Source organism: Thamnophis elegans, chromosome 10, assembly GCF_009769535.1.
Source record: "Thamnophis elegans isolate rThaEle1 chromosome 10, rThaEle1.pri, whole genome shotgun sequence".
Classification (NCBI taxonomy): Eukaryota; Metazoa; Chordata; class Lepidosauria; order Squamata; family Colubridae; genus Thamnophis; species Thamnophis elegans.
Genome location: NC_045550.1, coordinates 68,197,979 through 68,224,690, shown reverse-complemented (window position 1 = coordinate 68,224,690; position 26,712 = coordinate 68,197,979). Strand labels below are relative to the sequence as shown.

The 26,712-nt window shown below is 47.4% G+C and overlaps 1 protein-coding gene and 2 non-coding genes across 4 annotated transcripts; all 3 read right to left on the bottom strand.

Annotated features, from left to right (window-relative positions):
* Positions 1 to 1,585: 1,585 nt before the first annotated feature.
* Positions 1,586 to 21,395, bottom strand: NCL (nucleolin). 2 transcript variants are annotated; one of them, XM_032225320.1, is made up of 15 exons: positions 21,258 to 21,395; positions 18,015 to 18,125; positions 16,929 to 17,175; positions 16,017 to 16,154; positions 14,008 to 14,199; positions 13,671 to 13,754; positions 11,952 to 12,081; positions 9,781 to 9,917; positions 9,002 to 9,125; positions 7,494 to 7,645; positions 6,105 to 6,231; positions 5,848 to 5,999; positions 4,650 to 4,776; positions 3,259 to 3,485; positions 1,586 to 2,081 (listed from the first exon to the last, which is right to left on the bottom strand). In XM_032225320.1, the coding sequence occupies exons 1-15, from the start codon at positions 21,273 to 21,275 to the stop codon at positions 1,999 to 2,001; spliced, it is 2,049 nt and encodes a 682-aa protein (XP_032081211.1). In that variant the 5' UTR covers positions 21,276 to 21,395; the 3' UTR covers positions 1,586 to 1,998. The 2 variants fall into 2 exon arrangements, with proteins under 2 accessions (XP_032081211.1, XP_032081212.1); XM_032225321.1 differs by having other exon boundaries at positions 13,677 to 13,754.
* On the bottom strand, positions 13,852 to 13,934 carry LOC116514488. The gene has a single exon (XR_004256126.1). It is a non-coding gene; the product is annotated as a small nucleolar RNA SNORD20 (small nucleolar RNA).
* LOC116514487 lies at positions 15,586 to 15,651 on the bottom strand. The gene has a single exon (XR_004256125.1). It is a non-coding gene; the product is annotated as a small nucleolar RNA SNORD82 (small nucleolar RNA).
* Positions 21,396 to 26,712: the final 5,317 nt, after the last annotated feature.

The following is a 26,712-nucleotide window of genomic DNA, read 5'->3' as shown; positions in this document are numbered from 1 at the left end:
AATGCAACCGTCTTGTGAAAAATGGCCACGTTGCTTTTTTGGGTGCCATTGCAATTTTGAACGGTCGCTAAATGGACTGTTGTGAAGTCAGGGACTACTTATAATGCACAGAGGCATTATAAGGTACTCGCAATCTTGAAAGCTGTTTTTTCTGTTATTCTCTGGTCGTGGAATAAAGACGAATACCGTATATACTCAAGTATAAGCCTAGTTTTTCAGCCCACTTTTTGGGCTGAAAAAAGCCGCCTCGGCTTATACTCGAGTCAGTGAAAAATTTGCCCGAAATGGAGGAGAAAAAGGGGCGGGGCCATGCCGCTGGGTGACGCTCGTGAATGGCCCGGCGCCCCTGTGAGTTTCCCCTCCCTCTGTGTCAGTTTGCCGCGCAGCGCGCACCGCACCATCCCCCCTCCTCACGTTCTAATGTAATGCAGGGCTGTCTTACGATTCCCCTTCCTCCCCCTCCTGCCGCTCTGCAACGATGTCCCACCTCCTCCTTGGTATGGCAAGCAGCCACATAATGATGTCCCAGAGCTAGTTTACTGTTTTTCTTTGAAATAAATATTCAAAAACATTATTGGTATCTATTTTTATTTTTGAAATTTACCGGTAGCTGATGCATTTCCCACCCTAGGCTTATACTCGAGTCAATAACTTTCCAGTTTTTTGTGGTAAAATTAGGTGCCTCGGCTTATATTCGGGCCGGCCTATACTCGAGTATATACGGTATATCTGAAGAGGTCCTTCGACTTTTAGGAGGTTCTCGGTCATCCAGGTCGTAATTGTCCATTTTTAGGAAGCAACTGGAGCTTCTGCTTTTCCTTTGAAGACGTTTTTTGCTTCTTCAGCTCTGGCCAGCTGGAGGGGAACGGAAGGATTGATGCTCCTTGCAGGCAGCTGGTCGTTTGCATCCTTTCCAGAGGGCCCTTGAGGCCACTTGGAGGTTGATCTGTGTCCGGGGGGGGGGGGGGGGGGGGGGCACCCAAGTAGTGCTAATAATTCCTTTAGTCTGCAATTTTTCTCTAGAAATCCATTCACATTCCCACCCCATTCAAGGGTCTTCATCCCAAAGGGCCTGGTTAAATGTCCATGGAGAAGTTTTCTAGGCCAGTGTTTCTCAACCTTGGCGACTTTAAGTCCTGTGGATGGCTGGGGGATTCTGGGAGTTGAAGTCCACAGGACTTAAAGTCGCCAAGGTTGAGAAACACTGTTCTAGGTGTTTCATTATGCAAACTAGGTAACATCATGCCAGTATGAACTTGTTACCTAGTTGGGTAATGAAACGTCTGCAAAAAAACCACAAGCCCACCACGTTCTCTCTCCTCCTCCTCTTTGCAAATCCCCATCCTTTCTAGCCCTGATGACATTACTTAGTTGGGTAATGAAAGGTCTGCAAGAAAACCACCAAGCCCAGAGAGCACCAAGGACACCCCCCCCTCCTGTCAACCCTGAGCTACAATTCTCCTCCTTCGTTGGAGCCAAATGTCTCCCTGAGTAAATCCGAGGTAGGCATAGCACGATTGCACCGCACCAGTGGCTTTAAAACTGCCCAAGATGCTCGAGCCCAGGAGACAAACACACACCAGACTCCATTTAGGCCCTTTAATCTGTCCTAGACAGTTTGCCGAGACACAAATGATAAAACATTTTTGCATTTTTACAGCAAGGGACGGGGGGGGGGGGGGGGGGGAAACCAAGAAAAAGCCTACAGAAATGTATAAGGAAGTTAAATTTTTGTACATGGGTAAAACGTTATAAATTCAGGGGGGGAAATACATGGACACAGGGTCAACTCCCACATTTCTTGTTGCTTTTTAAAAAGTTCTTATGCGCGGCGGCCACAGGCAGTCGATTGGCTGTTTTCTTTGTGGAGGGGAGCCCCCGGAGGAGCCCCCCGGGGACTGTGGCGTGTCTTGGAATGTCCTCGGAAGGCTCTGTCATTTCAAGGTGACCCAATTAAAACCCCAGAGTCCTTTCGGATGCAAAGGAACGCACGCCGCCTCAGTCGTCAAACTTGATCTTTTTCCCTTGTGGTTTGTGGTCACCGCCTCCTCCTCGGCCTCCCCTGAAGCCGCCTCCTCTGCCTGGAAGAAGGAAGGAGGGCGGGTTAAATTTTGGCAAACCTTCAAAGCTACGGGTGGTGCTCGAATCAGGACCACGATTGGGACCAAGATTTCTGTTGCTGAGCAAAGTGGGTGTTAAAGAGAATTGTGACCCATTAGAATGTAGATTAGACCAGAAAGAACAGAATAGAAATAATAGAAATGAAAGAACAGAAAGCATAGAGTATGAATAGAATAGAATAGAAGCGAAACAGAACAGAAAGCATAGAACAGAACAAATAGAAAGAATAGAACAGGATGACTAGAAAAGAACAAACAGAACAGAACAAACCGTAAGAGAAATGAAAGAATGGAAACGAAAGCATAGAGCACAAAGGACAGAAAATAGAAATAGAAAAGAATAGTATGTTGAATATTCTTTATGGGCCTCGATTGGACACACACAAGGAATTTGTCTCCAGTGAAGAAGCTCTCAGTGTAGATACAAACAAGTGATATAATCATAAGAGACCAGTAGGAAAAAAATTAATAGGAAAGATGAGAAGGATAACAACATGGCTCTACTACATGAGTAGATATCCTTAGGGAGAGGGTAAGGCAAGAGCTGTGGGAATTAGGTGTTCAGCAGTGATGGCTCCAAGGGAAAAAAAACTCTCCCCGTGTCTAGTTGTTGTGGTGTGAGGTGCGTACAGCGGAGGAGTCCAGAGGGGAGGAGCTGAGTTTTACGTCCTGAGTGCGAGGGGATCCGTAGATATTTTCTCTGCCCTCCTTTTGTCCTCGGTGGAAGGGAGGCGATCGCAATTGTTTTTTTTCCCCCTGCAGTCCTAACTATCCGTTGAATCTAACAGCCACGGTTGTTAAGTGGGTCACTGCAATTGTTAAAGTGAATCATGAAGTCTATTCCACAACTTTCCCCCGTGGAGCTTGTTGGAGGGCAGCTGGGGGAGGTCGCAAATGGTGGCCACTAACCCTGGACGCTGCAACGGTCGTAAACACAGGCCGGCAACCAAACAACCCAATTTTGATCATGTGATCACGGGGATGGTGCGACAGTTGGGAAGTGCGAGGACTGGTTGTCCGTCGTTCTTTTCGGGACCGCCGTAACTTCAAACGGTCGCTAAATGAATGAATACATGTCGAGGGTAGCTACCTATCCGGGGACGTATCACTGAATCGCGCAAGAGTGAAGGATACTCACCTCCGAAGCCTCTGCCTCCTCCCCGGCCCCCAAAGCCCCCTCTGCCGCCGCGTCCGCCTCTGCTGCCCCGGCCGAAGCCTCCTCCTCCTCCTCCTCCCCCGCGGGGAGTGGCCCCCTTGGGCTTGGCAAAATCGAGGGTCACTTTGTTTCCATCGATCTCTCCGTCCTCCATGGCTTCCTTGGCGGCTTTGGCATCTTCGGTGGAGCTGAAGTCCACAAAGCCAAAGCTGAAAGAGAGAGAGAGAGAGAGTGTGTCAAGTCAGGGCAGGAAACAGACACACACACACACACCCCTGGGAGGGGCAAGTTGTTGTTGTTCTTCAATTGTTGTCCTGAAGGCCAGGAACCCATGGAGACCAACTAGAACAGCAGTGCGACTACAGGTAATCCTCGTCTTACGGCCACAATTGAGCCCAGCATTTCTATTGTGAAACGTATTACAGTGAGTTTTCCATCATTTTATGACCTTTCTTCCCGTAGGGCTTTTAGTAACACGGCTATGAAAGGCTTCCCCATTGATTCTGCTTGTCGGACGGTCACAAAAGGGGACCACGTGAGGCCGGGAGATTGAAACCGTCATAAATGAGTCGGTGGACAAGGATCCGAATTTTGATCACCTGTTCTTGGGGTTGTTGCAATGGTCTTAAGTGTGGAAAAAATGGTCACAGGTCACTTTTTCCAGTGCCATTGTTAACTTCGAATGGACACTAAATGAAACGTTGAGGATTTCCTGTACGGGAAGTCCTGGACTTGACAACGGGTCCATATTTCTGACCGTCGCAGTGTCCTGGAGTCATGTGATCCCTTTTTGAGACCTTCTGACAAGGAAAGTCAATGGGGCAACCAGAATCATATAACAAACGGTATTATTCATTTAACAACTGCAGCAGTGATTCACTTACAAAATGGGGCAAGCAAAGTCGTAAAATGAGTCAAACCAAATTTCTCTCTTAAAGGCAACATAAAGGTTGGGCTCGATTGCGGCCATTAAGTCGAGGGCTACCTGTAACCGAGTTCTCCCCAGAAAGGAATCACCGGGGGAGGTGGGAGCTTTATTGGAGCTCAGGGGCCCAGCCAGACCCAGGAATTGTGGGCCAAAATCCCTAAGAGTTTCCCTCCTGCCAAGCTGTGCATTGTCCCGCAGCCATGACAGTCAATTCACCCAAAGGAGTTGGAGAGACTCGGGGGGTGTGTGTCAGGGCTGGGGGGTTTACTCTTCTTCTCGTGCGAATCCATGGCCTGCCACTGAGTGAACGGCAGGACGGAGCTCATTGAGAAGGAAAAGCCGTTTCTGGCTTTTAAGTCGGAATGGAGAAGGCCTCTTGGTTGAGGGCAGCTAGCGGTTGGCGTCACGTGTCCCCCGCCCGCCTCGCGTGTCCCGCTGCACCTACCCTTTGGAGGAGCCGGTGTCCCTGTCGGTCACTATTCTCGCCCCGATGCAGCTGTCAAAGGATTCTCTCAATGTCTCTTCGGTGGTTTCCTCTGACAGCCCTTTGACAAACAGGGTTTTGCTTTGCTCTGAATGACAGGAGGAAATGCCGGGAATCAGTACTGGTGAAAGGAAGGTAAAAGGAGCCCTGGGCCAAGGCCCCATCGGAGCCCAGTTTAGAGGAGAGGCTGGGAGCAGGAATGTCCGATGGGGATGGAACGTCTCCTCTGGCATGTCACACTATCAAAAAGATGCTGAGACTCTGTAAAAGGAGTGCAGAGAGGAGCAACCAGGACAATGAGGGGACTGGAGGCTAAAAAATACGAAGAACGGGTACAGGAACTGGGCCTGGCTAGTCTAGTGAAGAGAAGGACCAGGGGAGACATGTGAGCATCTTCCAATATTTGAGGGGCTGCCCCAGAGAGGAAGAGGTCAAGCTATTCTCCAAAGGACAAGAAATAGAAAGAAAAAGAAAGTGGAAGGGAGGGAGGGATGGAAGGAAAGGAGGATAGGAGGAGGGAAGGAAGGAAAAAATAATAAAAAAGAAAAGAGAGAGACATGGCTAATCTAGTGAGGAGAAGGACCAGGGGAGACAGGAGAGCATCTTCCAATATTTGAGGGGCTGCCACAGAGAGGAGAAGGTCAAGCTATTCTCCAAAGCCCCTGAAGGCCAGACAAGGAACAATGGATGGAAACTGATCAAGGAGAGATTCAACCTGGAAATAAGGAGACATTTTGTGGCACCAATGGAACCAAAGTTGCCTTCGGAAGTCGTGGGAGCTTCATCGCTGGAAGCTCTAAGAGAAGAGACTGGGCTGCCATCAGTCAGAAATGGTGTAGGATCTCCTGCTTGGGTGGGGGGTTGGACTAGATGACTTCCAAGGTCCCTTCCAACGCTGTTAATCTGTTATCAATGTTTAGAAAGGCCAGGGGCTGAGGACGATGCTGTCCCAGACCCCTGGAGTATTTGATCGACCGGACGGTTAACTACCTGCCTCCAGAGACCCAGGGGGAAGACAGGCAGTGGGACTTGAACTGTGGGAGAACCAACCTTCTCCAGTGTCTTTTAGGCCAGCGTGCATCTATAATCAGCACCGGCCCGGAGAGAAATGAAGGCCCCCCTTTCATGCTCCAGGTGGGTTAAGCAGGATTTTACTTACGACTGAAGCCTCCTTTAACGTTGGTATTTCTGTTCTGTCCGCCAGAGTTGCTGAATTCTAGTCTGATTGTGCGGCCTTCGATCTCTGTGTTGTTGCAGGAGTTCATGGCTTCCTTTGCCTCCTCAGCGGTGGCGAAGTCGACGAAGGCATACCTGTCCCAAGAGAAGCAGGGGGTCACCAGAGGAACCTCCTCTCCCCTCTATGGACAGCCCCTCCCTTCCGCCTGGGGGAGGCAGCTCATCTCGGCTCCTACTCACCCCTTGGGCCGTCCCTGGTTGTTTTGGGGAATCCTGATGGCCGAAGCTTTCTCAAAGACCTCCTGGAGGCTTTCCTCGGTCGCATCGTAAGACAGATTGTTCACCACCAGCGTTTTGGATTCTCCCCCTGTGCAAAAACCCACACGTCCAATTGAGAGCGGCATTTGAGAATGAATACAGGCAATCTTCGCTTCAGACACAACTGCAATGGCGACTCGGTTGTTCCTCAAGTGGTCACTAAGTGAAACCACCCTGCTTTTTTAGCACTCAGGCTTATGGACGCTTTACAGACTTCTCTGGGTGGTTAAGGTTAAACAACGCAGAAGCATTTTTTGCATCTTGCCCCCAACAATCTGGGTCCTCAGTTTACCGACCTGAGAAGGATGGAAGGCTGAGTCAACCTTGAGCCGGTCAGGCTCAAACTCTTGGCAGTGGGCAGAGTTTGGCTGCTGTTCTGCAGCTTAACTACTGGGGCTCATTTTGATCTTACTTTGGCATTAGACTTGCAAAGGTTTACTGAATTCTTTGGAGTATAAGACGCACCTTTTTTCTCTCAAAAAAGAGTCTGAAAATCTGGGTGTGTCTTATACACTGAATACAGCATTTTTTGCCTCCCGAAACCCCACCTCCTTCACCAAAATGGCCATGCAGAGCCTTTAGGAGACTTCCAGAGCTCCTGAGGGCTGGGGAGGGCAGACATGAGTGAAAAACGAGCCTTGCTCTATAAGCCTCCTAAAGTCTATGCATGCATTTTTTTTTTGACAAAAAATGGGCCAGTTTTTGCTCGTTTTGGGGGGAGCACTATGCAAGCCCCCTAAAGGCTATTTATGTCTTTTTGTGGGGGGAAACGGGCCTGTTTTTGCGAAAAATGGGCCATTTTTGGGAGGTTTGCAGAGTGCAAAAACTTTTTTTTAAAAAAATTGCCTCTTCAAAACCTTGGTGTGTCTTATACTTTGAAAAATACAGTAGATGCAAGAACTGGAAGGATGGATTTTTTCCATCGTGGTTGAAACTGTGAACGGTTGCTAAATGAGGACTGACTGTACAGTGAATCGATATGCAGTACTGCAGGCTAATTCTGCTGACTGCCAACTACCAGCAGTTCGATCCTGACCGGCTCAAGGCTGACTGGGCCTTCCATCCTTCCGAAGGTGGGTAAAACGAGGACCCAGATTGTTGGGGGCAAGAGGCTGACTCTGTAAACCACTTAAGAGAGGGCGGTAAAAGCACCATGAAACGGAATTTAAGTCTTAAGTGCTGTTGCTCAACCAAGAGTTCTCCTTGTGTTAATGAGAACAAAAACGTCTCCATGCCTGGTCAATTCTGGAGGCCTCTCTGCAGCAGAGAGACGGTTTTCGTCACCCCAAGTGGATCCACCTGGCACCTTACCTGAGGGGGCTCCCTTGCCGGGTTTCCTGCTATCCTGCTGGCTCTTTTCACCTACGTAGTCAAGGACAATGGGACGGCCGTCGATCTCCATCCCCTGCTTCTCCAGAGCTTTCTCCGCATCGGCCTCGCTTTTGAATTCGATGTAGGCAATACTGGAATGAAAGGGAGGGAGCAGCGTTACGGCTTTTGCCCAAGGTTTGTTTGAGAAGCCGTTCCGACAGGCTGCTTGGCCTCTCATACCGCTCGTCCTCGGCTTGCGATCACAACCGAGCCCAAAAATTCCTGTAGCTAAGTGAGACATCCGTTATGGGAATTTTGCCTCCTTTCGTGACCTTCCTTGCCACTGTTGTTAAGTGAATCATCACAACTGTCAAGTTAGTAACACGGTCGTTCAGTGAATCCGGCTTCCCCACTGACTTTGCTTCTTGGAAGGTCGCAAAAGGGGACACCGCAATGTCATAGGTATGAGTCAGTTGCCAAGCATGTGAATTTTGATCATGGGAAAGCTGCAACAGTTGCGAGTATGAAAAGTCCCTTTTTTCCACTGCCATTGTAAAACTTTGGTCACTAAGCGTACTGTTATAAGTCAATGACTATCTGTATTCCTAGCTAGCTTCCCAGAGAAGCTGTTAATTCAGTCCATTCCTTCAGGTTTGGCTTTAACTAACTAATTCAACCAATAGGGCAATTTTTTGGGAGGGGGGGAGGGGGTTTCCCCTGAACCGTTTTTTGTTCATTTTGGCCTAGATATGAATATATCTATGAATCAACATATTTTAAAACGTAACCTATAACTAATGTATAATTCCTTGAATTCTCCAAACCTTACAACACTGAGTACATATTTCTATCATAAATGTACTTTATTATAATGTGATTGTGCCATATAATTTTATTACTGCAATATGTGTGCTCTATGCCATATGCTAAATAAATAAATGTTCATTTTGGTACAAATTCATGACTAGTTAATTTGCCGGTGGTGCAGTTTCTCTCCTAGCTTGTTTTTGCAGAGTTAGTAACCCACCCCCACCCGAATGGTATGAATGTTGTGTTCTTTTTAATTATGTATTGTTCTTATGTGTCATGGTTTGTATCCCCTTCCCCCATGAGTTGTAAGCCGCCCTGAGTCCCCCCAGGGAAAAGGGCGGCCTATAAATAAACTTTCAAATTCAAATTAATCTTTAGCCCAGTGTTTCTCAACCTTGGCAACTTGAAGATGTCTGGACTTCAACTCCCAGAATTCCCCAGCCACATTCGCTGGCTGGGGAATTCTGGGAGTTGAAGTCCAGACATCTTCAAGTTGCCAAGGTTGAGAAACACTGCTTTAGCCAAATAGGCACAAGGACTTCAAAATAGATGACATCTACATGGGAGATTTTAAAAACAAAGACTTTCTTTGTTACAGGGATGCGATTACGACGACAGAATTCCTTTAAAAAGGAAAGTGGCACAAATCTTATTGCAAAGAGATAAAAACTCTACTGGGGTCCTTAAGAGCAACGTACCCTTTGCTATTCCCATCCTTGGACACCAGCCTGACCTCGACGGCCTCCTCAAATGCGGCATGCAGCTCCTCCTGGGTGACACTGTAAGCAAGGTTCTTCACGAAAATGGTCCTGGCTTCTCTCTCTAGGAGAAAAAAAAAACACCCCCACGTATTACAATTTCACTTGCACCCTGCTGGCCAACCAGCCAATCAAAAGCGCGATTAGAGGAAAAACCTGGCCACCAAAAAAAAAAAAAAGAGGTCACAACCATACAGAGACTTCAGCTGGACACCCACGGAGTTCTTCAAGGCTTAGTGGCTATCAGAATAGGCATCACTGGGCTGGAAAGATAAATTTTCCGGCCCGGTGAATACATTTTCCTCTGGTCTTTTTAGAGTTGAACTTCAGCTCTAATCTGGCACACGAGGGGAGGACTTGCTTTCATAGAAAGCTTTTGGAGGAATACTGAATAGTTAACTAGCCTTACGTGTGCGTCTTTCAGTTGTAGGCACACCTTTGAGTTGGTGTTTGCCTGTTAGCAACTGCCCGGACGGCCCCTGCAGTTACCTTGACAACGTTTTGTAATTAGTGGTTGACCTTGCCTCCCTCCTCTTCCCCCCCCCCAGATGTGATTGGCTTTAAGGTCATCCAGCGACCAAGGTAAGACTAGAACTCACCTTCTCCCAGTTTTTCACCTGATGCCTTAATTACTATAGCCTTAATTGCTGCATCAGGGGCATGGTGTATATATATAAAGTGCTGCCAAACAAAATATGTGGAAGTCTAATATTACTCACCTTTTTTATTCTCCCACAGGCTCTCTTTACTCTTTGCTTTTTCTAGTTTCGTTTCCAGGCCCATCAGTTTTTTCCCATTTAATTTGAGGGCTTTATCCAGTTCGGCTTCAGAGGAGAAATCTACATAGCCAAACTTCCTGCATGACAAGAGGAAAAATTTTCAGTCTTATAGCTGGATCTTTACTGAGATGACTCCCCCCCTCCCTTTTGTTATTTAGTTGCATCATTCTTGTTGTTTGAAATGTTCTATTAATTACCTGAAGTGCTAAAGAGATAAGACACAAAAAAATCTTCACCAGGCCACAACATGCACCTACAGCCCACAAGAATATACACATACCCACATACCTACTGTATCTTACCAGGCCATACACTTCTAAATGTACCCCATCTCCACAAAAGGGGCACACAAGAGATTGGGCAGAATGCAAGCATGAACCCACCAAAACTAAACCAAGCCGATCCAAGTGGAATTGTTTTTTGCCTTCTGAAATGCAGCGAGAGTATTCCCGAGCAGCCATTCAAACCGAGGAAAGTAATCAGCTCGGAAATTTTGTGAAAAAGTGTTTTGAGGCTTGTCGAGGCAAAACATGTACTCATGTATTCATACTGCTAAATCAGGAAGCCTTCAGAATGCTATTATGAGCCGTGGTGGCGCAGTGGTTAGAGTGCAATACTGCAGGCCACTTCTGCTGACTGCCGGCTGCCTGCAATTTGGCCGGTCGAATCTCACCAAGGCACAAGGTTGCCTCAGCCTTCCGTCCTTCTGAGGTGGGTAAAATGAGGAGCCAGATTGTTGGGAGGGGAAGAGGCTGACTCTGTAAACCGCTTAGAGAGGGCTGTAAAGCGGTATGTAAGTCTAAGTGTTATTGTTATCATTAATAGAAGCTCATAGCATTTAAAACAGTATTCCTAAATCTGAATGCTGGCAGGATTCAAGAGACTGTAAGGTACACACATTAATTCATAAACTCAGGAGAGCAATCAAACCAAGATTATCTTAGCAGCTTTGCAATAACATGCAGCGTTATCTATTGTCTCTTGTACACAAGTGGTGGTGGGGGGCTACAGGATGGCTCTCTCATTGGCCCACTCATTTGTTCAATGCCTGCTCCTTTACTCAAAGCTCCATTCCCAGATTACCCCATCAACAAGCGAGACACTTTCAAAAAGGACATAACATCTGTATAAACACAGAAACATCCCAATTATGAAAGACAAATTTGCAATGAGGCCCCAGGACTGTACCATACAAAAACGACGCTGAAGCTCTAGGGAGAGTACAGAGAAATGAAACAAAGATGATCAGGAATCTGGAGGCTAAACCATGTGATGAACAGCTAAGGAAGATATGTCTACTCTAACAAGGAATGAGGGAGGGGGGGACAATACATGATCGCTCTCTTCTAGTGCTCGCATGGCTGTCACAGAGAAGTAGTGGTTAATTTATTCTCCAAAGCACCCAAGGGCAGGTCAAGAAGCAATGGGTGAAAACTCATCAGATGCTACCTGGAACTAAAGAGGAATTTTCTAACAAGTGAGAATGGGACAGTTTGCCTCCCAAGAGTTGTGGGCATTCCATTGCTGAAGGTTTTCAAGAAAAGACTGAGCGATCATTTGGCCAGGGTGGTATAAGGACTCCCGCCTTGGGCAGGGGCTGGACTAGAAGACCTCCAGGATCACTTCCAGCCTTAGGATTCTATGATTCTGGCCGTCTGCAGAATATAATGAAATCATTATTTCTCATTATTTGGGAGGTGCGTTTTATGGATACAGCCTAAACTGTATTAGCCTTTGAAAGCAGCCATAATGTACCATTCATTCATATTCAGTTTACAATCAACTATAACTATAGATCCATTTTCACCTCTAACCCAGTCGCAACACGTTTCTCGTTTTTATTAGTTTTGTACTCTTTGGTAAGCTGCAATCTTATTTTCGGCTTGGATTAGCCATCTCCCATAAAGTTTGTGGCTTTTACAAATATATAAACAATTTTTCATTCAGCAATTGAATGTCTACAAATCCCAAGGTACGATCCCCTCACCTCTAGGATCCACGAGGTTGGGAAAGTAACTTTAAAGTTAAATTCTTTTATATATATATTTTAGAAAGAAAAATCTCCCTTTCCTCCCCGTTGCCTCATATTTCCAACCTAGTGAAGTTCTTACTTTGAATTGCCAATTCTGACTTCTTGGACTTGAAGATCCTTTTTGGCAAAGAAATCTCTGATGGCAGCCTTGAGCTCTTCGAAGTTCTTGCTTGCATTGAGATTACTCATAAAGAGAGAGAAGGCAGCCTCTGCAAAGGAAAAGGAGAGATTAAGACATCTGGTAAATTATTCCCAGGATCAGCAGGAAGTGCTGGTGGAAAGATGCACGGAAAGTTAAAAAAAACAAAAACCTAACCCTCAGTTCTTTGCTACTTTGGCCTCTCTTATACATTCAATTGCAATTTTGGGGAAAAGTAGGATAGTAATGCAGAACTATTGGTAGTCCTCAACTTACCACTGTATCCGAGACCAGAATGAGTGATTTTGACCCATTTTATGACTTTTCTTACCACATTTATTAAGTGAATTCATTGCAGTTGTTAAGTGAATCTGCTTCCCAACTGATTCTGCTTGTCAAAAGGTCACCAAAGGGGAGCACATGACCCCCCCACCCCCCCCAGACAGTAGCAGTTAGACTTATATACCGCTTCATAGGGCTTTCAGCCCTCTCTAAGCGGTTTACAGAGTCAGCATATTGCCCCCAACAACAATCCGGGTCCTCATTTTACCCACCTCGGAAGGATGGAAGGCCGAGTCAACCCTGAGCCGGTGAGATTTGAACAGCCGAACTGCAGAACTGCAGTCAGCTGAAGTAGCCTGCAGTGCTGCACCCTAACCACTGCGCCACCTCGGCTCTCTACCATCGTGTGAGTCAGTTGCCAAGCCTCTGAATGCAAATCACGTGTCCCTGGGGATGCTGTTATGGTCATAAATGTGAAAAATGGCCATAAGTCCCTTTTTCCAGTGTTGTTATAACTTCAAAGAGTCACCAAATGAACTGTAGTAATTTAAGGACTACCTGGATTATCCTCTAAGGCAGAGCTCCCCAACCTTTCTGGTGTTGGTGGCCGGAGCGGGGGGGAGGGAGGGGATGGTTTTCTGGAAAGGACAAGTACGCGTGCGAGGCCCTGTTGCTTTTGGGAGTGCCCGCAATGCTCGCACAAGTGGGGCCCCGAGTCCCCACAATGTGAGTAGGGATCTGCGGGCACGCAACAATCACTCATGTGGCGCAGTTGCAAATAGGCTGTGGATTGGTAATGGGCCCTGGCTCACAGGTGAGAGATAATAATTCATATTCTGGGGGCAGACTAACGAGATCTTAAAGATTGGCTTCGCCCTGCTACCTTTACAGGAGCCCTGATGGCGCAGGGGTTCATAGTGCAGTGTTGCAGGTTGACTCTGCCCACCGCCAGGAGTTTGATCCTGATGGGGCTTAAGGTTGACTCAGCCTTCCAACCATCCGAGGTCAGTGGAATGAGGATTGTTGGGGAGAATAAGCAAATGTAAGCTGTAAGCTGCCCAGAGAGTGCTGTAAAGCAGTGTTTCTCAACCTTGGCAACTTGAAGACGTCCGGACTTCAACTCCCAGAATTCCCCAGCCAGGCTGGGGAATTCTGGGAGTTGAAGTCCGGACGTCTTCAAGTTGCCAAGGTTGAGAAACACTGCTGTAAAGGGCTACGGGGCAGTATATAAGCCTAAAATGTAATCGCTGTTCCTGAACTTAAACTATCTTATCACCTATTTGAAATTTTCAGAATTGGATGATTAAATTATTTGAAGCCGAGTTAAGAGACATGGCGAGAGAAGTAATTATTAGCAATTTTGTTGGGAGGCCTTGCCTTCACCTTCCGTTTTCTTCTTCTTGGCATCTGGGCCACCTTTTTGCTTCGCTAATTCCTTCTTGCGTTTTCCGGGAAGAGCGTCTGGGGAGTAAAAGGGGAAACAGATTTAAAAAATAAAATAAAATGCATATACAGGGGAAAAAAAGCCTGCGAGACACAAGAGTGCCCCAAAGTAACGCTGGATCAGGACTTGACTATCTTGAGGATTTGCTCATGTGTGATTTTGGACCACATCAGTTCAGCGAGAAGTCATCATTTCCAGCTTTGGGACCCTACGGTGAAAAGTGAACCCACCTTGGGCCTAATGCAAAAGCAGCGGAACAGGTTAACTCACCTTCATCCTCGTCGTCATCCTCGTCGTCATCCTCTTCGTCCCCTTCTTCCTCCTCGTCTTCCTCCTCCTCGGAGTCTTCATCATCTTCCTCCGAATCCTCCTTTGCTGCGGCTGCCTTGGCAGGGGTCGCTTTAGCTGGAACAGCTTTCTTTCCTTTTGCTGGAGTGATTTCCATGGGCTCATCTTCGGACTCTAAAGCCATAACAGGAGAACCATCCTGAGTCACTCCCGCGGTCCGCAGGTGTTGGCCCAAGACAAACTCCAAAGAACCACCTTCTCTTCATCTCTCTGGCATCTTCGGACTAACCTCCCCCCTCCTCTACTGAAAATGCTCTACTAGTCCTAATCAATGTAAAGAGGCAAGTCCCAAAGGTGTTTTTTTCAAGAGGCAACTGGACTTTCTGGTTCTCCATTGAAGATGTTTTGCTTCTTATCCAAGCTTCTTCAACTCTGATTGGATAGTGGAGAATGGAAGGATTTATACTCCTTTATACTTAGTAAAGGTGAAGGTATCCCTTGCATATATGTGCTAGTCGTTCCTGACTCTAGGGGGTGGTGCTCATCTCCGTTTCAAAGCCGAAGAGCCAGCGCTGTCCGAAGACGTCTCCGTGGTCATGTGGCCAGCATGACTCAACACCAAAGGCTCACAGAGTGCTGTTCCCTTCCCACCAAAGGTGGTCCCTATTTTCTACTTGCATTTTTTATGTGCTTTCGAACTGCTAGGTTGGCAGAAGCTGGGACACATAATGGGAGCTCACTCTGTTACGTGGCGCTGGGGATTTGAACCGCCGACCTTTCTGATTGACAAGCTCAGCATCTTAGCCACTGCGTCCCATATATGCTTACAGGAATATACCTCCTTCTATTTCTTACCATCCAGTTAGAGCTGAAGAAGCTTCTTGTATGAGAAGCGAAATGTCTTCAATGGAAAAAGTCCAGTTTGCCTCTTGAAAAAAAAAAGACCTTTGGGACAATGACGTGGATGACTGGAAATCTCCATAAACAGAACAACGTACAGGTAAGCCCTCAACTTACGACCATAATTTAGCCCACAATTTCTGTTGCTAAGTTGAGTTTTGCCCCTTTGTACCACCTTTCTTGCCACAGGTGCTGAAGCAAAAATGGGAGAGGTTAAGGTAGCAACACAGTTGTTAAGTGAATCTGGACTCGCCATGGTTAGTTAGAACAGTGTTTCTCAACCTTGGCAACTTGAAGATGTCTGGACTTCAACTCCCAGAATACCCCAGCCAGCGAATGCTGGCTGGGGTATTCTGGGAGTTGAAGTCCGGACATCTTCAAGTTGCCAAGGTTGAGAAACACTGAGTTAGAAGGTCAAGCCATGGAGTCCGTTGCCAAGGATCCAGATTTTAATCACGTGACCATGGGGATGCTGCATGTGAAAAACGATCATAAGTTACTTTTTTCTGTGCCGTTGTAACTTTGAATGGTCACTAAATGAACTGAGGACTGGCTACCTGTAGGGTCATCTGCCATTCTAAAATCCCCCTCAACTCAGACCATTAAAAAGAAATGCTCTTTTAAGAGCTACTCCTGTAATTTGACTTAGGAGTGGAATCAACACATCAGAACTTGCAGAAGACATCACCAGATCAGTATTAAGTCCCAAAACTCATCATTTGTGCTGATGTTTTCCTAACATCCCTCCTCACAATAACCCCGCCTGCTTCCTCTCTGCTAATTTCCTAAGTTTAACTGCTCTCCCTCCTCCTTGTTAAACCCAACTCAGTTGAACTTGAGTTTGTTGCAAGGAGTGGAGGCATCTACACCAGTGGTGGGTTTCCATTTTTTTTTACTACTGGTTCGCTTGTGCGCAGGTGATGCTTCTGGCGCATGCGGAGAAGCCTCTGGGTGGGTGGGCGGAGCCTCCCGCCACTAGCGGTTCACCCGATCCGGGCCAAACTGGGAGCAACCCACCTCTGATCTACACCTTGCGCTTTTGCTACCTAGCTCTTTTAAGTAAAAGCTGCACTTCTCTCAAGGAGATGTACCTTCATCTTCACTATCCTCCTCTTCGTCTTCGTCTTCGTCCAGTTGCTTCAGGATGACAGGGGCTGCAGTGGGCTTCTTTTGAGGTCCTTGGGCTCCCCTTTTCTTCACCGGCACAGCAGGTTCCTCCTCAGAGTCATCTGTAGCAGTTTACTTAGATTAGTTCTTAGTCAATCAACCGATCAGCTTACATTTAATAAATTGACTCTCCTTTTGAAAAATTCATTCATTCATTCATTCATTTATATTTATATGCCGCCCTTTTCCCCCGAAGGGGACTCAGGGTGGCTAACAAATCAAATCAGGGAAGGGGGGGGGGGGTACAGACAAAAAATAAAAAACGAAACATAACAATACATAATTTAAAAACACACAACAGTCATACCATTCGAGACGGGGGCAATGATGGGAGTAAGGAAAAAACGGGGGCGGGGGGCGCTACTGAGATCAGTCGTACAGCAGGGAAGATCCTTTCTACGTGCCCAAGTAGCTCAGGAGTGCCAAATGTAAGGAATATTGATACAGGTAGTCCTCGGCTTACAACCGCTCGTTTAGCGACCGTTCAAAGTTACAACAGCCCTGGAAAAAGGGACTTTGTTTATACTTATGACCATGGTCATGCGATTTACACTCAACTGTTTCATATTTACGACAATTTCCATGTCCCTGGGGGGTTTCGGGATCCCCTTTTGCGACCCTCTCACATGTAAAGCCAAGGGCAAAGCCGGATTCGCTCACTTAACAAATGTTTGACTTAGCAACGGAAATTCTGGCCTCGTGGTTGAAAGTCGAGGACTATCTGTATCGTCATTTATTTATTTAATATGTGTATATGGATCTATTGACCACTCAACTGCAGGGGACTCTGGATACAGCAATATAACTTACAATCTCGTTTACCCCGTCCAATTTACCTTCCTCACTATCATCTTCCTCCTCGTCCTCATCCTCCTCGTCATCATCCTCTTCCTCCTCACTTTCTTCCTTCTTTGCATTCTTCCCGTTTTTGGCTCCTTTGGCAGGGACCGGTGTCTTCTTGGCAGGAGGAGGAGCAGCTGCTTTCTTGGCAGGAGTAGCTACCGCCTTCTTCGCGGGAGTGGCTGCCTTTTTGTTGGGAGTAGCTGCTTTTGCTGGGGTCGCAGCTTTCTTGGGAGCCAGCATCTGCAGGGGAAACGCACGACTGTGATAGGCAGAGCTACCTAGCAGCCCCCAATGTAAGGGGAATTGCTATTAAAATCCACTAAGGAAATAGTTTCAGTAGTTGTTTTTAAGTCAAAAAGCAGAGCCCAGCAGGAAAAGGCTACTGTGCAGCCATAATCCCATTTGGGGAAGAGTCATCGCCCATAAACAAACTGAATATTTTCATTTACAGCCAGTTCTTGAATGACAACACCCCGTTTTGCAACAGTGTGAACTTACAATGGTCACATAATGGGGGTTTATGGCTAGGAAAGCCCCCTATCACCCTCGCCACGTGACCACCGTTATCCATTGTGGAAGCATGTGGTCACATGATGCTTTATGTTGGTTTGTTTGTTTTTTTGCCAGCTATGGCACTTTTGCCGATTGCCAGCAAATAAATGGGCTGGGGTAAAGACCATCACAAAGAAAGTCGGAAAATTACTTCAGGCTATTTGGATGCCTGGACTTCCAATCCCACTTATGATCATTGAGAACTACCTATGTGCTTTTATCAGATTCCATATGTTCCAAGTCACATGGGGAGGAGGCACGATGAAAACAGGAGTAGCTTTCCATTCCAACTGTGTTTCTAATATAACGTGAAATGGGTGATTTAAGGCAAAGATCGTTTGGGAGCTCAAAGCTGTGTTCAGAGCACTCTGTCTTATTATCGTCACATTAATGCCTCTTGTGCAGAAGATTGAATTGGGAGACACAGCAAGTCTCCCAAATGACTTCCATGGCTGAGGCTGAAACGGAACTCAGATCTCTGCTCCCAGTGCATCACCTTCACCACACCACACCACAATGGTTCTCACCTCTTCCTCGCTGCTCTCCTCTTCTTCTGATGACTCTTCTTCTTCACTGTCATCAATTTCCTTTGGGGGAAGGGTAGTCATTTTCTTTTGCTTGGGCTGATTTTTAACGTTCTGTGAAACAAAAAATACGTGGGGTCTTAATTTTTCTCACCATCTAGAATAGGCGGTTCCAGCCCACGGCCCACACGAAACCCTGGACAACTGCAAGCACACAAAATTGGGTAGAGTTTATATTTTTATATACGTATAGTATATATTTTATAGGTAGCACAAGGCAATTCTTGACTCAATGAGGCCCAAGGAAGCCAAAAGGTTGGACACACATGATCTAAAATATCTACAGCTAGCCAGATGTTACAGTCCTTACTGAGTAATTGGGACTGCAAACTCCCATCACTAAGCAATGTGATAGTTAAGCGAAACTTGACTGGGCCCACTTACTGTCAATTCCAGCAGCAGCCATAAAGTGAATCACCCATGGCTGTTAAGTGTAATATGCAAACATGGTTTGTAACTTCCAGCCAGCATCACTGATTTTCACAAATCAAGGCAAATATGTGTGTCCCAGGATAAAACTACCTATATATTTATTGCACTATCATATAATTAGTTGTAAGTATTTGGATTTGTTGATAAATGAGTCTTCCATCAGCATTTCGCTGTGCAATGATTAGGTAGTTTTATTTGTCATACTATCTTGAAAGATATTTCATGATTTGAATTTGTTGGGCCGCCTCACCCTTAAAATCTAAACCACTGAAGTTATTTTCTTTTTCAATCATCTAAGTGCTTCATAGTATTAGTGAAAAATGGCTGGGTGTCTATTTGGCAGCATGTGTATCAATCAACCTGCTGAAATAAAGATCAGAAATCACTGGATTGTGAATTTTAGTTGAAAACAAAAACAATGCACTGCAGACGTGTGAAAAAGTTTAATCTCAAAATGGTTCCATGAGACACTCAGTTTTAAAGTACAAATCCCAAAATGCTCAAAACATTCAATTTCATACTAGAAATGGGATTTTTGCAGGATTCACCACCTGAAACGGTGCTCAAAAATGAAATGTTCTGCATTTTTACTACAGTTCATTTCTAAACAAATCAGCTTCTTTGGTCACTTTTTGCTGTTCAAGAGTCCCTGATTTGGATGGTTTCAGGAGGCTGTACAGGGATGGCGATTTTTAAAAGCACGAATGTGGATTAAAAAAAAATCTTGATCAAATGCGTTGAAATCTGCTAAAGATAAAGTAACCTTCCATTGAGCCAACCGTATTTATATGATAAGGAATAACCCCCTTGGGGAGCAGTCTTGTGGTGCTCCAACACTGGAGGTTTTTACAAGATTGGACATTTGTCTGAAATGGTACAAGATGTCCTTGCTTGAGCAGAGGATTGGACTTAGAAGACCTAGAAGAGCAACAAAGATAATTAGGGGACTGAAGGCAAACGGTGCAGGAATTGGGTATCTGTAGTTTAACAAAGAGAAGGATTAGGGTTGGCATAGCAGTCTTCCAATATTTGAGGGCCTGCCCCAAAGAAGAGGGAGTCAAACTATTCTCCAAACCACCAGAAGGCAGGACAAGAAGTAACGGATGAAAATCAAGGAGAGAAGCAACTTAGAAGAAATTTCCTGACAGAACAATCAATCAGTATAACTGATCAATAAGTATCAATAAAAGTTGTGGGTGCTCCATCCCTAGAGGCTTTTAAGAAGCAACTGACCACAATCATTTAGCTGAAGTGGTGTAGATCACCTGCTTTAACAGGGGGCTGGACTAGAAGACCTCCAAGGCCCCTTCAACAGCTCTGTTATTCCATCACCCTGACATGCGGTGGACCACATGCTTTACACACCACCTCAGAAAAAGGTCTTTAGGGCAGTGTTTCTCAACCTTGGCCACTTGAAGATGTCCGGACTTCAACTCCCAGAATTCCCCAGCCAGCGAATGCTGGCTGGGGAATTCTGGGAGTTGAAGTCCAGACATCTTCAAGTGGCCAAGGTTGAGAAACACTGCTTTAGGGATCAGGGATATGGGTGAGGGGGGATCCTTTTCTGGGGCCTGCTTCAATTGCAGAATTCGAGGCAAGCCTACCATCCAGCCTCCCTCGAGGGTACTCCCCCCCCCCTTTGAGTTGACTTAAGGTTAGGCCAGTGGTTCCCAGGTCCCACAAGGGGGGTGGTGGATTTGATTTCTTAATGGGGGCAAACTGGAACCTTGTTTAAACCAAGCCAATGGCCTTTTAGGCTTCCTCCGTCTGAGTGGAGTTCACTTTTTGAGCAAAGTAGGAATTGTATATCAGTGTGTGTGGGGGGGGGTCAGAATTTTAGAGGCGCTTAGGTGGGGCATAGCCCAAAAAAAAAGTTGGGAACCACTGGGTTAGGGTGTGCATAACACCCCCCCCCCACACTGGAAGGCCCGTTTATGACACCAAGGAGGGGAGGGAGGAGAACTGGGCCCGGAGAAATCTCCCACTCGAGGCCTCGTGGGCAGCCATCCGGCTTCCAGCCGGGGCCTAAGGCCACATCGGGAAGGCCCCCGAAGCCCCAAGTGGGGCGGGGAGATCCACATAGCCGGGCTAAAGCAACGCGGAGGCACCACGTGGGAACCCGCCACCCCGCTCTGTCCACCCATCCACGAGGAAGCGCGGCTTTCCGCCCGCCCCCCCCCTTCACGTGCTCTCGGGAAAAGGAGTCGCTGTCACGTGGTCGGGTGCGCGCGCGTGGAGGGAAACCCGCGCGCCCGGGAACGGGAGGTCTCGTCTGTCTCTTTTTTTTTTCCCCTCTGCGCGCGCGCGCGCAGTAGGAGCGACGTCGGGCGGCGCGAGGCAGGCTGGGCGCCTAGAAACCGTTCGCGGCAAGCAGGCGCGCGCGCTCACTCTCTTTCTCTCTCTCTCTCTCTCTCTCACAATGCCGGTCCCATGCGCGCGAGGGGGGGGGGTGCCTAGAAACCGGCGAACGTTCGACCGCCGAGCGCGTGTGGGCGCTTCAAAGCGCGAGGGAAGGAATAGAAAAAAAAAAAAGAGGGGGGGGGCTTAAACGGTTTCTAATTATCCTCGTCCCCGCTTTGCTTTCTTTCACGGATTGCGCGCGGGGGGGAGGCCTAGAAACCGCCACGCGCGCGCGCGAAAGGCCGCGGGAGTTGCCCGCCCTGGTCAACCCCCCCCCCTCCCGCCCCTTCAATAGCCTGGCTGTTTTAAGGCCTCCGCCGCCATCACCCTCTCAGGCTAGGCCGCGCGTCTCACCTTAGCGAGCTTCACCATAATGGCGGCGGAGTTGTCCGGATGTTCAGCTGCAGCGCGAAAAAAAACCACCTCACGCTCCCAGCGCCTGGCTCGAGTCTCCGCCTGAGCCGAAAAGAGGGAGGCTGAGGGAGCTCTTCGCTCTTTTCCCCGCCCCCGCTGGCCTGTTCTGGCCAATCAAGGATCCGCGCAGCCTCAGGCCCCGCCCTCTCGGTAGGATGGACGGCCCGCCGTTCGAGCTCTCGCGGACAGGGCACGGGGGGCCAATGAGCGCCGTCCCCGCCTCATCCTATCAGAAGCCGCGCCTCTTTCGGAGGCGGGCGGAGGAAACGTTAGCCAATGGAGAGCCCGAGCTGGCGAGGCGAGGCTCCCCGATTGGTGCGCTCCCCTTGGGCGGAAGCGGCGGGGTGGAGGAAGTGAGGCTGCACGTGGCGCTGGGTTCTGTGCCGTCCCATGCGCTGATCAGCATCGCCAAAACGTGGTTGGCTAAATTGGGGAGGAGATCGTGTGAACGCAGCCGATGCCCAAAGACAACTCGCATGTCGAGTCCTCCATTATTTCTTGGCGTGAATTTCTCGTTTCAGTTTCTTTATGTCCCGAAATAAGTTTCTTCTGTGGCTGATGGATCTGGCGTGAATAACAGAATAAGTGGAAGGGACCTTATAGGTCATCTAGTCCATCCCCCCAGCATCATTCTGACAGACGGCAGTCCAGTCTCTTCTTCAAAGCTTCCAGTGATGAAGCTCCCACAACTTCTGAAGGCAACTTCTATTCCATGGCTTGGTTCTGTGGTCAGATTAGAAAAGAATTATTAGGAATTGAAGGGTGGCTCAGGGGCTAAGACGCTGAGCTTGTTGACCAAAGCGGCGTAACGAAGTGAGCTCCCATTATTTGTCCCAGCTTCTGCTAACCTAGCAGTTCGAAACCACGTAAAAACGCAAGTAGAAAAAATAGGGACCACCTTTGGTGGGAAGGGAACAGCGTTCCGTGCGCCTTTGGCATGGAGTCATGCCGGCCACATGACCACAGAGACGTCTTCAGACAGTGCTGGCTCTTTGGCTTTGAAATGGAGTTGAGCACCGCCCCCTAGAGTCGGGAACGACTAGCACAGGGCTGTTATAGAAAAGAGGGTTTGACCTATTCTCCAGGCAGGGTAAGAAGCAACAGATGGAAGATGATGGAAGGAAGATCCAACCTTGAAATGAGAAATTTCCTGACAAGAACAATTAACCAGTGCAGCGGCTTGCCTACAGAAGCTGTGGGTGCTCCATCACTGGAGGCTTCCAGGAAGAGATTGGACAGCCATTTGTCTGAAATGGTATAGGGTCTCCTGCTTTGAGGAGCGGGCTGGACTAGAAGACCTCCAAGGTCCCTTCCAACTCAAGTCATTTTGTATTCTGAATGGGTAACAGCTGGAGCGTTGTTCAATTATTAAATACCATAAAACAAACACCTTCTGTCAGTCTGTTGTCTCCTGGGCGTTGTGGGGAATATATTTGCCTTTTTGTGGGGAGATTTTGGTATTTGGTTGGTTTCCAGGACAGGAAAAGCAGCGTAGGCTGTGTTCACACCCTGCTTAATGGGTTAGTTAGTCTAGACTCCACATAAAACAATATAATCTTGAAACTTTTTAACCTGCACCTCGGGGTTGGGAATAAAGAGTGAAATATTGGAAGCGATCAGCTTCCTTAGTTTCGCATCTTTCAGGGGTTTCTCGGACTCTTGTCAAAACACGCAGGAGTCACAAGCTAATAATATTATTCATCATAATAAATCTGAATAATTCACAATCTGAAATACGACAGGTCACTGGGAATTATCTACTTGGTGGATACCTGGAAATATGTGATATTCTGCCACAGGTAGAGATATCACTGAGTCTCGCTTTAGCTATGGAAGCCAACTGCGTGACCAGGCCAGCTCCCCTCTCTCTCTGCCCAGCCCACCTCACAGGGTGGTTGTGGGGAAATAGAAGGAAGGTATGTTGGATATCTTCGCCATCTTAAGTTATTTGTAAAAATAATAAAGACAGGAGATAAATACATGTCGACGATTTGGGGTCTTTGATTGCCCCAGAGCACAAATCCAATAGGTAAATAGTGGGAGCATCTCCCCCGCAAATCCGCTCATAAAATGTTCAGCACACATCTTGGGAATTATTTAAAAGCTGCCTGATACTCAACGAAACCTGTTACAAGTGAAAATATTAAAATACAATAGACAAAAACGAAACCAGCTGTGTTCAGGAGACAGCCTCTGAAGTCTTCTGTGGAGCCTGTGCTGAAAATTTCCAGTTTCAGTCCCCTTAATTTCCTGGTATACAGGTAAGTCCTTGACTTACAACAGTTCATTTAGTGACCGTTCAAAAGTTACAGCAGCATTGGAAAAAGTGACAGGCCTTTTTTTCAGAGTTATGACCTTTTCAGCCACCCCTGTGCTCAGGTGATGCTTGGCAACTTATTCATACTTATGACGGTTGCTGGGACACGCAATCCCTTTTTGTGTCCATCTGACAAAGCAAAGTTAACGGGGGAAGCCGGACCCACTTAACAACCGGACGACTAATTTATCAATGGCAGTGATTCACTTAACAACCAAGGCAAGAAAAGATGTAAAAGGACACAAAATTCACTTAACCACAGAAATGCCAGGCTCCCTTCCGGTCGTTAAGTCGCCCACCTGTCATTGAAACTCCATCTTCTCGGAAAAAAATTCAGATTTTGTAAGTCAGTTTATGTAACTTTGAGTAAGGTAAACCAGCTGTTACACTTGGAATGTAGAACGGTGCTTCTGCCTTCAAATTCCTAGGAAAATATTTAATACTAGCTGGATACCTGTGCTTTGTGATAAAACTATGCGATTGGGCTATGCAGGAAAAATTTGGTTCACAATCCTCAGTGGTGGTCGGTGATTGAAACACATAAGGAAATGTTGGTCGTGCCGCCTTGAGTGCGGAAGCTATTCCATAGGTGGAAGGCGTAGAAATTTTGGTGAGGTACCGACGTTTAGTACTGTAAGGAGCCCCAGATCTCCTGAGTGAAAGAGTGGAATGTCTGTCACTTTGAACTGAGGTAACGGAATGTGAGGCAATTGGCAGTTGGAACAGAGTTCTTTTCAGGTGGGGAGGGGGAGTAGAAGGTCTAACTCAGTGGTGGGTTGTAGGCGGTATGCCCCGGTATAGATGTACCGGAGCCTGCCCAGAGAACCAGATACCTCCGGAGGATGCACCGGCCCGCCTGAGCTTCTTACTGGTCTTTTAAGTCTTCGGGGCTTCCGCACACGTACAGGGCGCGTACAGCGCCTGCGCGACACGATGCTGAGCAGCTGGAGCATTGCGGAGGCTCGCGGAGGCGCTAAGATGCATGCGCACACTGCACATGCGTGCATGCACGCTGCATGTATCCATGTGGATGCCGCCGGACCGGGTCCAACCGTAGCGGTTGGAACGGGATCCGGAACCCACCACTGGTCTAACTGCTTAGCATCAGAGCTTGTTAATATAAGGCAACTGGCAGTTGGAACAGTTCTTTTCAGGTGGGGAGGGAGAGTAGAATGTCTAACTCCTTAGCATCAGAGCATGTTAATAATAATATAAGAAATACTAATGATCTAATGGTCGTTTCGAAAAATCCTTTCTTAGCGAGTACCTAGAAGCCAAGAGGAACATACATGCCAAATTTTAAATTTGTAGACTTTACGGTTTTGGAGATTTTGTGATGATGCCTGAGTGGTATATATATATAAATGACTCTCTGGAATACTGCTGAGGGAATGTCTACGACAAAGATCTCCAAACCTGACCATTTGAAGATATGTGGACTTCAACTCCCAGAATTCCCCAGCCAGCATAGAATTCTGGGAGCTGAAGTCCACAAATTTGCCAAGTTTGGAGACCTCTGCTCCAAGATCAAGAGAAGCCAAATCTCTCTTTAATTCAGCCACTTCCTTCTTGGTCCCTTGGGCATCTCTACATCTTTGCATACGAACTGAGATAGCCCAAGGCATAACATGCGCACATTTGCTGTGGCACCATAAATGCCAGAAAGGAAACAAGCAGAAATCCCCAAATGAGTGATTGTAAAAATACCAATCCTCTTTTCGGGCAAATTACAAGTTTCCCCTTCCCCCACGCATATGTGCTTCTCGGAGAGGAAGTTACTATGCAGATATTTTTTTTAAAAGCGGTTTTAGGTTGAGGTGATGTTTATTATGATCCTCATGCATCCTAAAGTCCCGCGGGAGAGGGGGAAATCAGGAGGTATCTGGGTAGAATATTTTCTGACACATTTTTATTCAAAAGTAGAAGGTTTCCACTAGCTCGTGTGTGTGTGTGTGTGAGTGAGAGAGACAGAGACAGAGAGAGACAGAGACAGACAGAATCAGGGGGAGGCAGGGAGAGACAGACAGACAGAGAGAGACAGACAGACAGAGAGAGGGGGAGGGAGACAGAGAGACAGACAGACAGAGAGAGAAAGACAGACAGAGAGATAGAGAGAGAGACAGACAGAGAGAGAAAGGGAGACAGACAGAGAGAGGGACAGAAGGAGACAGAGACAGACAGACAGAAATCAGGGGAGACAGGGAGGCAGACAGAGAGAGACAGAGGGACAGAGAGAGCGAGGGAGGGAGACAGAGACAGACAGAGAGGGAGAGAGGAAGAGAGACAGACAGACAGACAGACAGAATCAGGGGAGGCAGGGAGAGAAAGAGAGACAGAGAGAGAGAGAGAAAGGCAGACAGACAGAGACAGACAGACAGACAGAGAAAGGGAGACAGACAGAGAGAGGGACGGAAGGAGACAGAGACAGAAATCAGGGGAGACAGGGAGGCAGACAGACAGACAAAGAGAGAGATAGACAGACAGAGAGAGCGAGGGAGGGAGACAGAGACAGACAGAATCAGGGGAGGCAAGGAGAGACAGACAGAGAAAGACAGACAGACAGAGAGAGGGGGGAGGGAGACAGAGAGACAGACAGACAGAGAGAAAGACAGACAGACAGAGAGAGACAGAGAGAGAGAGAGAGAGAAAGGGAGACAGACAGAGAGAGGGACGGAAGGAGACAGAGACAGACAGACAGAATCAGGGGAGACAGGGAGGCAGACAGACAGACAAAGAGAGAGATAGACAGACAGAGAGAGCGAGGGAGGGAGACAGAGACAGACAGAGAGGGAGAGAGGAAGAGAGACAGAGACAGACAGAATCAGGGGAGGCAAGGAGAGACAGAGAAAGACAGACAGACAGACAGAGAGAGGGGGGAGGGAGACAGAGAGACAGACAGACACAGAGAGAAAGACAGACAGACAGAGACAGACAGACAGAGAGAGGGACGGAAGGAGACAGACAGAAATCAGGGGAGACAGGGAGGCAGACAGACAGAGAAAGAGAGAGAGAGACAGACAGAGAGAGCGAGGGAGGGAGACAGAGACAGACAGAATCAGGGGGAGGCAAGGAGAGACA

Bases quoted from the DNA above. Each gene is read 5' to 3' on its own strand.
- NCL (XM_032225320.1), bottom strand. The intron at 7,646-9,001 runs GTACGTTGCTCT...CTTTCATTCCAG, and splicing joins AAGGATGGGAATAGCAAAGG to TATTGCCTACATCGAATTCA. The intron at 6,232-7,493 runs GTAAGGTGCCAG...GTTTTTGCACAG, and splicing joins CGGCAAGGGAGCCCCCTCAG to GGGGAGAATCCAAAACGCTG.